A 13,948-nucleotide genomic window follows, 5' to 3' on the forward strand; every position below is an offset into this window, starting at 1 on the left:
TGAGAATACTCTTTTGTGTAGTCCTTTATACCGTGGTGGCAGGTCTTATGTTTAGATATTTCTGTGTGAATGACTAAAAATCTCGGTCTCCAAATTCGGTTCATTTCAGTCAATATCCTTCCATAATCTTGGAAGTAGTGTTTATCCAATATGATTCTACAAGGCTAAAGTAATGTAGTAACACATATTACTTTTCATCAATGATTTTATTGTCTTAAAGTCCAAATCTATTGATGACTGTATTCACTCATGTAATTTCTGTTTCTTTACAAGCTGGCTATGGAATTCCCATCAGAAGACATTTTTTTAATGACAGCTTCTCCAGTTATAAAAGCTGTAACAAATTTCAAAAAGGTAAGAGACACCTCTTCAGAGGTTTGGAACCTAATCCTGAAAATGCTTATGATTTTGAACTTGTTTTCACATTAGTGTGACTGCAGTGTAAGTGTTAGTAGGATGATGAGATATTTTATGGTGACTCATAATTATTAGCAATAGGTAAATGTATTCAGAACATTCAAGCAGACGTTTAACTGGATAATTACACAGATGAAGTATTAGATGTGTAAGTTAACGAAGCTTTATTTCATGACATTTTTAGTGGGTGCTCCATTTTAAGCACTGAAATGGTATCTTAGGTAAAAATTGCTTGACAAACTTAAGTCTTGCTAGTAGTGCTTCTCATATACACTAGTGTGTGTGAATTTCAGGAAGAAACAGACTTCTGAAATTAACAAAGGGCTAGCCTTCTGTGAAATTGCCTTCAGCTTTATCTACATGTTCAGCAGCTGGTGATGCAATGACCTCCTTCCTGCTGGTTTGAAAAAGAAAATAAAATCCATGCATGTGTTCAGATTTCTGTCTGGTGGGTTCATTAAGCTAGTTTCCCAGAGGTGCTCAAATCTGGGAAAGCACCAGTCTTTTTCTCACTCTGAGAGAACTTTAAACTCTACTGTAGGGCATGGAAAGAGCTGGAGAGTGGATTGCATAGAACTCGGGATGCAAAGATGCCACCCAGTAAGAAGTTAGGTTTTACCTCTCGGGGAAGGTTAAGACACTGAGGGCTGGGCTTCTGCCTGACACATTCATGACTCTTTCTGAAACACAGTATCTGGCAGGCGAGGGCTAATCTCGTGATAAGTAAGGAAAGACCACTTGGCAGTTTATCTGACAGCCCAGTTTTAAGATAATTCTTCCTAGTGTAGGAATGCCTATTGCAAATGACTGCAGGGGAAAAATAAAATAAATAAAAATTTGAACAGGAGTTCTTTGCATTTAGAGGCCGTAATTTGCTATCAGCATCTTTTCCTTTTTGCACTGTGATTTTTTTTTATTTTTTTTGTCCGGGGCTAATGGGATGCTTAGAACGTAGCTGAGAGACAGAGCTCTGCGTGAGACTGGTAGAGAAACAGCCAACTGAAGAATATCTTCTGAGCTTTAGAGTGCTGACAGTAGCATCATGAGTACCTGGGACAGACATTTACACACTGCAGAGATGTGAAGTCTGTAGTTCACATCAGCAGAAGTTTCAGTATCTGAAGAATAAGGGCATAGCCAAGTACTATTTGAAGGCAGCAGCAGCTAAGTTTTGGACATAAGCATCTTAATTTCTCTCTAAATTGCAAGCCTGGTGTGGCTTTTTGTTTCTAGTTGTGTTCCAGACTCTTTGAACGTTCTGTAGAAAGCCTGGAGGTTCCCATGCAGCTGCTCCCTTCTGAAGCTCAAAGTCAACATAGCGTACTTGAATGTTTTTCAAGGTCTGGCTTGCCTCTTTATTCTTTTTTTATTTTCTTTTTTTCCCCCCACACCCATCTCTGAAATGCTAGATAGTGACTATGGGTGAGATGCTAACTGAGTAAGTGCTTTGAGGTGATCTTGAATCTGTTTTGCCTAAACACTTGTCTTGTATGTCGTGCTCACAAGCTGAGTAAGAACTTTTCCTGATGTAAGGGCCAACTTCCTGCAACAAGATTTTTTTAAAGAAAATATCACCAGATTTTTTTTGTATAGAATATAAACATTTATTCCAGACAAAAGTGTTTCCATAATTCAAGATATTTTGATCAAATGTTTTTTTCCACTAAATGCTGAGAGGAAGGTGCTTGTATGGGAGAACATCATTCAATTATTTTATAAAAAGTTATAAAAGCCAGAAAGACAGGGTCTTAACGCTGCATCAGGTAAGTTAAAAAGCAGTGTTGATAACTTTAATAATATAGTCCATTTATGAAATAAAACATTATAGCAGTTCTCCATTTTTGCTTAATCTCTAGCTTTAGAATTAAAATTCTCTGTATTACTTTGACTCTTTACCAGGAAGAAGCATGAAAAGATTCTGTATATTAAAAGGAACTTTAAGTAATGACATGATAACTTGTTTCGAGACAATATGGGCTTTGTGTTGTGACTTCTTTACTGAAAATGAACATAATATGTTTTGTTACAAACTTTAGAAAAAGAGATAAATGATTCATATTTTTAAATATGTCTCTTCTTCCTACAGGTCTCCAAAATGCTGGAGGAATTTGATGTAGAAGAGCAACCAAGTTCTCAATTAGAAAAACGGTATCCCAATATAAAAGTTATACAGTCTGGAGTAAAACAATTGAAAAGTGATGAACATGTAAGCCAATGTTTTCTCTCTTTTCAAATTATTTATTAAAAAAGTAACAAACAGGTGAATGAAATTCTGATTGAGGTGTGAAATTGTGTTCAGAAACATTCTGGTTATTAAAGTGTTAAGTAAGTTACTGAAATTACAAGAAAGTACGTCTTAAATTTAATTTCAGTTATCACTTACGCTATTGTTCAAAGACAAAATTGTAAGTCAAAAATTAATTGTAAATTAAGAAAATGTATCTTTTAGATTTAAATTCTTGACACCTTAGAGATATTGCATTGCATACCTGATTGGAATAGCAGGAAATCCAGTCAGTGAAACTGATAGTATGTATCAATATAGTTGTTTAAAAATTTCTCCTGTAACCCTTGATTGGACATCTCTCTGATTGCTGAGTTCCTGTTTGTTGCTGTGGAGAACAAAATACTAAAAACTTTGTGGTACAAAAAAAAAAAATTTGAAAAAACCGATATACCCACTTTTCTGTCTTTGTTTTTAGCAGGAAATATGTTGGCAGTTACGAGCAATGTACAGCATGTACAGGTCCTTGGTTTGTGTCTGTGTCAACTCGATGTGTTATTTTTCACTTCAGCATTTATCAGAAACTCACATTCAAATCCAAAACTGCTCATCTTAAGTCACAGAGATATGGTTACAGTTAGATTCTGCTAATATTGTGAATCTAACGATATTCTTCTATCATTACAGTAATGGTATTTTAGTTCAGGTATGTCTCTGTGGCCCTGAATATTTCATGTGTATGGATTTGGAGGATCTTTTGCCCAAAACCTTTGAAAACTCACTTTGTGCAAAACCACTAGCTTTTAGTTTGGAAAACATCAAATAAGGTCCTAAAATGTTAAAATTTAAATATTGCTTGTTGCAGAATGACGTAGCTTGTTTAGTGTGACCCCGTTTTCTTTAGCAAAGAACAGATTTTGCAGTCTTCCTAAACTGTATTTTAGCCTGTGCCTAGTTAACACAGGTCTACTGTTGTTGAAGTGTTTTGAATGAGATTCTTATTTGCTAATATATAGTAGTGCATAGGTCTACAGCTGTTCCTTGAGGCGGGGCAGGCACTTGTCCCATTGAAAACCCAGTCTTCTTTTTGCACCGACAGTGAGTACAGAGTGCCACCAAGCGGAAATGTTTATATTTGATCTTTCTTTCAGTTCACTGCGTACGCTTTCCATTTTGTCAGTCGTATAACGTCTTATACTTAGGCCTGAAGGGCTCTGGTGAGTGTAACGCAAATCAATGACACACGATCAATGAGAGTATGAAGGCTTGCTCTTTAAAAAGCCCATCATAGTATTTTGCAGATACGAAAAGCTGTGACACTAAGGAATGGAAATGCTCATGTTCTCTTAGATGTCCCCAATGAATTTTCCTTTTCTCTTAATTTGTAACAGAAAATTCTCACTGAAGATGGGAAAGAATACGTCTATGAAAAACTTTGCCTGTGTGCTGGTGCAAAACCAAAATTAATTCTCGAAGGAAACCCATATGTTTTGGGAATCCGGGATACTGACAGTGCGCAGGTAAATGTGTTTTGGACTTACAAGTGTATAATATATTCCTGCTTCCGATGCAAAATACTAAAAATGATTGTGGACTGAAATGGAAAAATGTAAGATGATGTTTGCTGTTCTATATCTTTAAACAGGAATATTTTTGGTAGCAGAGAAATAGCCTTAAAATACCATTAAATAAATAAATCAGTCACTAAATTTATTCAGTTTATAGGTAGCTCACAGACAGTGTTTCTGACATGATAATCTAGAAGAAATGGTATTCTTTTATCCTCCAGGCAGGAGCCAATCTGGAGCTAGGCACCAGTAGAAACTTTCCTGATGAGATGTATCTGGTACACAGTACAGAGGGCTCCTTCTTACAGTGAAAAGCTTCTGAAAGCTGGGTGGTGTTCTGTAGCTTCTCCTCATTGTACAGAAAAGAGTTGCAATCAAAGATGTGGAAAAGTTTTCACTTAAGGCATGACTTAATAGACTAAAACTTCAGCTTAGAAGTAGAAAGTGAAGTTTCACTGCTGGAGGTCTGTAGAATTTGAGGAGGCAGGGTGAAAGTGAACACTGCTTGTCCAGTACTTAAGAACTGTAATTCATCAAATGAAATTTGATGTTGAAAATGAAGAGCAAATTTAGCTTTTCAGACGAACTGAAGTGAAACTGTGAAATTGTTGTTTGGGTATTAAAACTTCACCTGAATTTAAAAAAAAATAGAGAAAGACAGCCCTCAATAAATTTATATTGTTCAAACTGAAGAGGAAGATGCCACCTGAGTGACACCAGTGGTGTCTGGAACCTGTGACGGTTGCGTGCTTGTCATCTTCTGGTGGTCTTCCCTGTGCATCCTCTGTTGACCACTGTGAGGAACAGATCGGGCTGTCATTTGTCAAAACTGATGCTGAACTTTGAATGAGGCTGAAAATACTTGTTTCTGGGGTTTTTGGTTGGTTGTTTTTTTTAATGGTAGCTAGTTGAGTTCACTAGTCCTCTCTGATATGGCTTCAGTGTCCTTCTCTGAAGGGACTGAGGGACTGCAGATTTCCTGGCCTTTTACAGTTCAGGTTCTCTGACACAGTGAGTCAGGTAAATTGGAGTCATGGATGAACAGATTTTTGTGTAATTGCAATAGTTGATCTGATAGTCATGATTCTCTGTTTGTTTGAAAGAAAATACTTGCAGTGGTTACACTATGACCTGAAAATTACTGCCTGGGCTGTATATTTTTTTTTTTTAGTTTATTTATTTATCTCACCACTAAATTGTGATTTGGAAACTTGTTTCTTTCTGGAAGCTTTTTGCCCAAATAAAACTGGTTCTCATATTTGCAGGAAATTATTTTTTAAATCCGTTGTTTGTGATCAAGAATTTTTTAACTCCTAAATTTCTGTATCATTGCCTTGTTATGCAAATTACTGTGAAAGTGACAGAAGTTGTGAAAAAAATGGACGATAGATACTGCAATGCTAACGGTCTGTAGGACAGAGAAAAGTCTCCTGGATTCTGTTAAGGGTTCTGTGGAATTGGCTTAAATGCAATTACTTAACTTCTCCTGTCTCAGTTTGAGACTTGTAAGGCCGTATCAATAACTTCATCCCTTAACGTGATAGAACTTCACAGGTTTCATTAGCTTCTGTAACAGATCTTAGCATAAGTAAATGTGTATCATTAGTCTGAGAAAATCAAAAATACTGTAGAGAGCAAAAAAATATTGAAAAGAATATAATTCATCAGTGTGAGGGAACATACAATCCAAGTCATAATTAATTTTTTTTCCTTTCTTAATGCAGGCTTTTCAGAAGAATTTGGCTCAAGCTGAGAGAATAGTCGTGGTAGGAAATGGTGGGATTGCACTGGAATTAGTGTAAGTAAACAACCAAGTTTTAAAGAGGCATATGCAGATAAAATCTTTAACGTTAAATCTAGTATGTATGAGTTTAGGATTAGGTTGACTTATAAAATTGTAGCTTTTAAAGCATTTAGTAGCAAAATTCCTTTAATTTTTCTCACACTGCTGGTACTTACTGTTGCATACAATTCAGCAAGTTTCAGAAGAAGCCGTGACATGTAGGCATCAGGAATGTACAGCCGTTTTGTGATTTGGCACCAGCAAAGATTTCTGTTAAGAGTATTAAAGGCAGTATTAAAGTCATAAAACTTGTTTGATGTCTGGAGACAGAAGATGTAACAGGAATAAAGAGCTAGCTTATCTTGCACCCAGCCTAATTTAAGGTGCTGGAGCTTTTGAAGTGTCTGTTGTGGCCTGTGTCACAGGTTGGAGGATACTGAACCGTGGGGTTCTGCAGTCTGCTAGATTACAGAACCACCTGTACTCCAGAATTACACGGTCTTGTTTCATGTTGGAGGGATTTGTATTTTCCTTTTCACTAAATTGTCCTCTGCATGTCTTTCTGAGTTCATGTTCCAAGTAGTACAAAAAAGATCCAAATGCCTATTCATAGCAGTGAGCAGCCTGGCAAAAAATGCGTATTTTTTTCCATTGTGAGGAGCAGAAAATACCAAGTGTTTTTATAAATTCGGTCTGCCTCCCCTCACCCTCTGTTCCAGAGGATGAGAAAGTATGACATGACAACTTGAAGATACTATTTTGGCTTTGGTTGTTTTCAGTGTGGGGTTTTTTTTAAATGGGCTCCTTATGTAAATATTTAGAAACAGTAATGGATTTGATAGGATTAAAAGTCTTGGATCCCTTATTTCCAGGTTTTGGAATGAAATCTGCACATTTGTATTTGTGTTGCTAAGAGTCAGATCCTTTTCAGGTAGTCTGTCACTTCATCCATTGTTTAAATGCCTGCAGGTATGAAATTCAGGGCTGTGAAGTCATCTGGGCCATCAAAGACAAAGCCATTGGGAACACTTTTTTTGATGCAGGAGCAGCTGAATTTCTCATTCCAAAGCTAACTGCTGAAAAACGAGAGACTCCAATTGAATGTAAAAGAACCAAGTACACAATGGAAGGTAAGGTGTTTCGGTTTCCTGACACTGTAGCATTTAAGATTAAAGATAGTCCTAAAATCAGTTAAGTTACTGGGCCATAAATAACGCTTACTGTTAGCATCAGTGGCATTTCGTTCTTTAAAAAAATGTTAAGTACAAAAGCAGAATAAAAACCCATTCAGAATTTCTGTAGGCACACAATAGCATGTAATAGTTGCCTACAAAATTGTGCTTGTGGAAAAAAACAACAAAAATGTGCTTATGCTTATATCTGTGCCAAGTTCACATTTTGTTTCCTGTATTCCATCTGCTGAAGAACTTGTTCTATTTTCTGCAATATTTTTTATGTTTTTCTGAATTATATTCAGTGTTACGTAAGAAGGAGCTCTCCTGTAACAAGCTGTGGAAGGACCAGATGAAATCTTGCAGAACATTATTACAGATGCAGTGAAACTGTGGTCTTAATAACAAATTACCTACAACTGTGTGAACACATACTACATGAACATATGTATGACCAAAAAAATAACAAAAAGAGCAGCATGGTTGTAGACTTCAGGTTGGAAGAACAAGCTGTAGAAGAGTCAGCCTAAACACCATTAAACAGCACCCAACGTTTTTCCTCTGTATGATGGCACGTTAGAATTTGTACTTGCATGCAATGGAGGGGACAGAGCGCATTTGCCAGCAGAGGAGCATCAATTTAAATACCAGCAATGGTATTAAGCAACTAAGTCTCTGGTGGGTCTCCAGAACCCTGGCGCTCTTGCAGTCTGTCCGGCTTGTAAGGGTCATGGAGGCACCAAACCATGCGATGGTTGTTTTGGAGATAAAGTAATGAAAGCATAAAGTTGAGAGGTGTAAAAATACTGGCTTGGAGCCTGATTAGTTTGCAAATTACTGATTTCTGGGACATCATGCGCTTTTGTTCTCCCTTTTGGCAACCATGTCTTATTTCCCTTAATTGAGAATCCTTGCTCTGAATCCTATATATGCATGCCAACTCTCCTGTTCTTCATCTCTTTCCTTTAGGAGGTGAAGAAAGAGAAAGACCTGTAGCAGCACCTGACAGACTGGGCAGTGCCTTAGGCCCCGACTGGCACGAGGGCTTACACCTTAAAGGGACTAAAGAGGTACGGTCATAATCTTGCTTATACATTTTGTATAAAAGTTGTTTTAGGTGGGTAAGGATGGTGAAACAGGAAACGCCACATTCAGAATTGTAAGAAAAATAAAATGTTCGAATTGATTCTCCTGTTCTGTCAGAATTAAACAGCAAAATATGATAACACAAATAGAATAATATGCTGCTCCAGGAAAAAAGTGACTGATGGCGATCCACTGGTGCAGTTTTAGCAGTTTGCTCCTCAGACTGAGGCTTGAATGTTTCTGTAGGGCTGGTGTCTGTCCTGGCTTTAACAAGAAGCAGCGTTGTCCTGATTTTAGCTGCCATAAGTATGTTCTCGTATCTGAAAAATAGGATGGTAAGAGTTGTACAGAAGTACAGGGAACATCAGTCTCCTGTCACAGTAGATAATGAAATTCTAAGTCACTAGTTTACATGAGCAAGATGGAAAATTCCATGTTTTAAATTAATCTGTGTTTTAAATTAAGTAAAAATCCTCATGTTTCATAGCTGCTTTTTTAAATCAGTTTTTTATTTGTCAATATATTAGCTGTTAGGTAGTCTTAGATTCTAGAGAGATGGCATTACAATACCAACTAAAGGATGCTTAGAATATTCAGCAGATGTATTTTCTTTTTAAAGCATTTAAACATAAACTCATTATCGGAATTTAATTCATGATATAAAAAAGGAAGGATTTGGAATCCTGAAGGAAAAGATGAGTTTACTTTTTTTTTTCTGTTCTTGATAAGTTTCAAAGTCTCTTCCTCTAAACTTAGAGGAACTTGATTATATTATAAATTGTCATGGAATTTCAAGGAACATCAGATATCTGCTGAAAAAGCAGGTAAATTGTGATTTGCTGTGGTTAGATCTGTGCCAAAAAGGAAAAAAGAGTGGGAACCTAGCTAAGGTATTGTGCTTTAGGACGAGGAGTTTTTTCCCAGTTTAGTAATCTTAATTAAAGTGAAGGTATATCTGCTATTGAAAATATTGTTATTGCTAATCATTATGTTTACAAATATCAATCTTTCTTTAGTTTTCTCATAAAGTACATATTGAAATACTATGTGAAGTAAAGAAAATACACTTACAGCAAGAATTTATACAACTACAGCAGACTTCTTTGGCTTTTCCTAAGGAAGACAAAAATGCAGAACCAGATGAGGGTAAGTGCCAGTGCTAATTAGATATTACATTTTGAAGATAAAGCAATGCTGGGGCGTGTTTTCCCGTTGTTTCCTCTTTTAGAACAAATACAGATTTGGAAGCTAAATCCTTTATTTCTATAAATCAAATTAAGCTCTAGCAGTTTATAGTACTTGAGAATATGATTTATGGGCTACAATTAAATTACAAAATGTTATGGGTTAGTCCTGTTTTCCACAAAGTCACCTAAATCCTGTACGCAGAATATTCCATCCTTGTGACAGTCCAATAAAATTGTATATTAATATATTATGTATATTAAAATATGTATATTAATAATTGAGTTAAAACCGAAGTAAAAAAAATCTGAAACACTTAGTGTCAAAACTGAAGTAATCCGTCAAAGACAGGATTATGGATAATTCTATCTATAAATCCCACTGAATCATAGCCAGTTAATTCCACCATAAGATTCTAGGAAGTCAAACTTCTGATATTCCTTTTGCTTTTGAGGCATTTCCTGTGTATCTGTAAATTTATATCTGAACGGATATTTGGCAACTGCATACTTCAGAGAACATCCCATGGGTTGGAAGCAGTGGCAGAACACATTGTTTTCTCCCTACAAATGAGGGCTTTGATTTAGGCAAATTCCAGAGAAATTTAATAATAGGACTTGGAACTTAATAATTGGACTTGGAAGCTCCAAAATATCATTTTTTTCTTAGTCCTGAGTGAAGGTAAGAAATGTTATGGGTAACCTCTGATCTTTTTTAAAAAAATTATTTTAAAAAAAAAACATTTTTCCCTACCTAATCAGTTAGATACATCAAAAAATTATTTTTTTTCTTCTTGTTATTTCATATCTAATTGTAAGACACAATTAATAAAATAACTTCTGTTGATTACATTCTCAGGGCAAAATTTTCCCCTTTTTCAGTGCTATGGCCTGTGTATGTGGAATTAACTAATGGAAAAATTTATGGATGCGATTTCATTGTCAGTGCAACTGGGGTTGTGCCAAACATCAAAATATTTCTTCATGGCAATGATGTAAGTATACTGATTTCTTTTGAAGTTTAAAGTGTTTTTTTAAGGAAAGTGAAATAAGCTTTTTCAGCTGGTTTACATGTCTATTCTGACATGAAACACTGATTGTTAAAAGTTTTGCGTGTTGTACAGCCTTTCAAAATAAGACAGGTATGTTGAAATTGGAAATATCCAACATAATAAGCCAAGACCACCAACGAAATTCAAGTTTATGTTGTTCCTTGTGTACTGACACAGAGTATGTATACAATGTACAGTTAACATGAAGCCTATACAAAGGGAAGAACATGTGTATAATCATTTAACGTGACAAGAATTCAGAATAGTTTTTGTGTTAATTCTGCCCTGTATTCTTATCTTACAAATCTTAAAATTTCCTCCTGGGAAGGAAGCAGCTATTTCCAATATTCTTCATCTGGGAAACAGGGCTACAAAGGTGCTTGTATTCATGGAGAGAAGCCATACTTGGAATCAGCCTCCAAACGTGGGTGGTGATAACAGAGTTCATAGCAGCTGTGTGAATTTTCAGGCCTTGAGATCATTCTGTCTCCACACCAGGTGTCTGGTTTATCCCCAGCCCCACCCCACCCACAGAGCAGCTCGCTTACTCTCCACAGGGGGACGGGGGGGAAGAGAGTCGGCAGGTTTAAAAGTGAGAAAGCTCATGGGCTGAGATAAAGACAGTTTAGACGAAGCAAAAGCTGTGCATGCAAACAGAACAAAGTAAGGAATTAATTCACTATTTCCCATCAGCAAGATGTTTCACCATTTCCAGGAAAGCAGGGCTTACAGGTGTAACCGTTACTTGGGGGGACAAACATGGTAATTAGGAAGCACCCCCTTTTCCTCTTGTTTCCCCAAGCTTTTTTTGCTGAGCACATCTTGTCGTTTGGGGTATTGCTTTGGTCAGGTGGAATCGGCTGGGGCGGCTGTTTCACCTCCCAGCTTCTTGTGCACCCCCAGCCTTGGTGTGCTGGGCTGGGGCGAGAAACAGAAGAGGCCTTGCCTCTGCGTGGGCACTGCTCAGTGACAACTGCAACATCCCTGTGCATCAGCACAGTTTTCATCAAAAATCTCAAACACAGGTCCATGCAAGCTACTATGAAGAAAATGAATTAACTCTTTCCTAGGTGAAACTCTGGTGCATTAGGGTATTTGGTGTTTTGTGGTTCATTCTGATTACGAAGTAAACTGCTGTCCTCTGAATAAAGCAGAAGAAAATTATGGAAACATACCTCTGATGTTGAGCCACGAAATATTTCAAGGCCTAAGCTACAGTGTTAGATTAGTAATTAGGTATTTGCAGTACTGTTTTCTGGCAAAAATACAAAATGAACTCTTAAGACTAGATGTCCCTGTAACATCTGTAGGGTCATTTGAAATTTTCAACAAGCTCTGTTACTTCCCTGCCCAAGTATCAGTAATAATATTTTAAAAACCTGTCCTGTGTTCTAGTAATGATGCTTAATGCTTTGTATCTTACCACAGAGGTCCCACCACCCTGGATAGTCCTGTGTTGAAATAGTTTTATTCAGTATGTAATGCTGTTCTGAGCTCTTTTTTTTAAGACATAGAGTTTGAGATACTTTAAATAGTATGTGAAGGCCATTGTAAAACACAATGTTGATCTGTTCTTAAACTTAGTGAGAAAAGAATGCAGAGATTGCCAGGAAGTTGTGCTTTTGTAGGCTGATTTTGTGTTTGCGTATTTGAAGAGTTCTAGGTTTGAGAAGCTTCAGGAAAAATTATGCGGGGGACGGCTGCATTATAATGTCGCAAACATAATATGTAGACAGTTGAGAAAAATTCTTCATTAGGGCAGTCTTCAGGGCAGCTGTTTTCTTCCCTTAAAGACGGAGTCTTGAGATTGTGAGGTTTGAGCAGCATCTGTCTTCTGTGGTTATTGATCTTACCTGAGCCAGATTAGCTGGGAGAATGAATAGCCATCAGTTGTTTACACTGAACAACCTTTTTCTCTGTTGCTGCATGACATTCAGAAGAACATATTGCTGGGTCCTTGTAGGATTTATTCATACATTTTATATCTTCAGATGTTTTGATTAAGCTGAAAATTGAATTTACTGAATTTTTAAGATGGTGCCTTTAAAAAGTAACAAATGAGGTGACTGCTTAGTGTGGATGAAGCTGAATTACTTAGCTTAAATAATTATTTTTCTTATTTCTGATCTGTGCAAATACTTTAGTTTGCTGTCAGTGAAGATGGAGGCCTTAAAGTAGATAAACACATGCACACATCCCTGCCGGATATCTATGCAGCCGGAGATATCTGCACAGCATCATGGGAACCCAGTCCAGTGTGGCATCAGGTAAATCAAATCACACGATTGCACACTCAGCAGCTGCCTGATTTACAAAATAAATTACATGCTATTACACAGATGGGAGAAAAGAAAGTTTAATTGAAGCAGAATAAAGCAAACAACTAGATAATCCTGGGTCTGTTGAGGAGAGATAATTTTATCCATGTGGCTGAAAGCCAGGCTGTTCTGGCTTTCTGAGCGTAATGAAAATATAAAGCATGCATCGGTGGGAACAGTGGCTGTCAGTCTTTGCACAGTGACATGTATCTGTATTTTTAAATCTTTTTATTTTTTTTAGATGAGACTGTGGACTCAAGCTAGGCAGATGGGGTGGTATGCAGCAAAATGCATGGCAGCAGACACTTCAGGAGAATCTATCGATCTAGATTTCTGCTTTGAACTATTTGCTCATGTTACAAAATTTTTCAATTACAAGGTAAGGTAAATACAGTCTAACAGCTTTAAACCGCCGCGTAACACATACTGTTTACTTAAATGCAATTGCTCACACCGAGCAGATGCTTTGACAAAACAGTTTTTTTCTCTATATAATAATTAATCTCAGTTTAGCTTTTTCTCCATTCATACTAACCTCAAATGCTGAAACTGAAGAGGGCAAAGACCTTTACAGAGATATTACAGATTTTAATTGATGAACGACACCTCATCTACTTTGCATCTCTATATATATTCCATTTCATGAAGTTTCTGTTCATGGATAAATTCAGCACAGTTCAGCATGATAACTGGCTCATCGTTGGGTTTTGTGTTTGGTATTTCAAGGTGAAGATTTTGAATTCTATCTTGGGTTTGTAAGCTAATGAAGGGGCAAGGTTCCTCAGTGCCAAATACATCAGTTTTTGGAAGCTTAGAACTTACCAGTAGAAATACTAAAAGCTGCTACAATGTTCTTATGGGTGGTTTTTCTTTTTCTTTCTGGTAGGTGGTGGTTTTGGGAAAATACAATGCTCAAGGTTTGAGTTCAGACCATGAACTGCTGCTGAGATGTACCAAGGGACAAGATTATGTTAAAGCAGTGATGCAGAATGGCCGAATGATGGGAGCTGTGCTTATCGGTGAAACAGACTTGGAAGAAACCTTTGAGAACTTAATTTTAAATCAGATGGATCTTTCAGCCTATGGTGAAGATCTCCTGAATCCAGATATTGACATAGAAGATTATTTTGATTGAACAAAACCC

The 13,948-nt window shown here is 36.8% G+C and overlaps 1 protein-coding gene across 1 annotated transcript; it reads left to right on the forward strand.

The window, feature by feature from the left end:
- Positions 1–273: 273 nt before the first annotated feature.
- Positions 274–13,948, forward strand: PYROXD1 (pyridine nucleotide-disulphide oxidoreductase domain 1; the record flags this gene model as incomplete). Its single annotated transcript, XM_009864636.1, has 11 exons — positions 274–354; positions 2,504–2,623; positions 4,033–4,161; positions 5,934–6,007; positions 6,962–7,122; positions 8,134–8,234; positions 9,267–9,396; positions 10,317–10,429; positions 12,631–12,753; positions 13,046–13,183; positions 13,691–13,948. Coding segments are annotated over 11 exons (1,419 nt in total), but the record flags the coding sequence as incomplete, so codon positions are not given.

This window comes from Apaloderma vittatum, unplaced genomic scaffold, assembly GCF_000703405.1.
Source record: "Apaloderma vittatum isolate BGI_N311 unplaced genomic scaffold, ASM70340v1 scaffold24562, whole genome shotgun sequence".
NCBI classification, from domain to species: Eukaryota; Metazoa; Chordata; class Aves; order Trogoniformes; family Trogonidae; genus Apaloderma; species Apaloderma vittatum.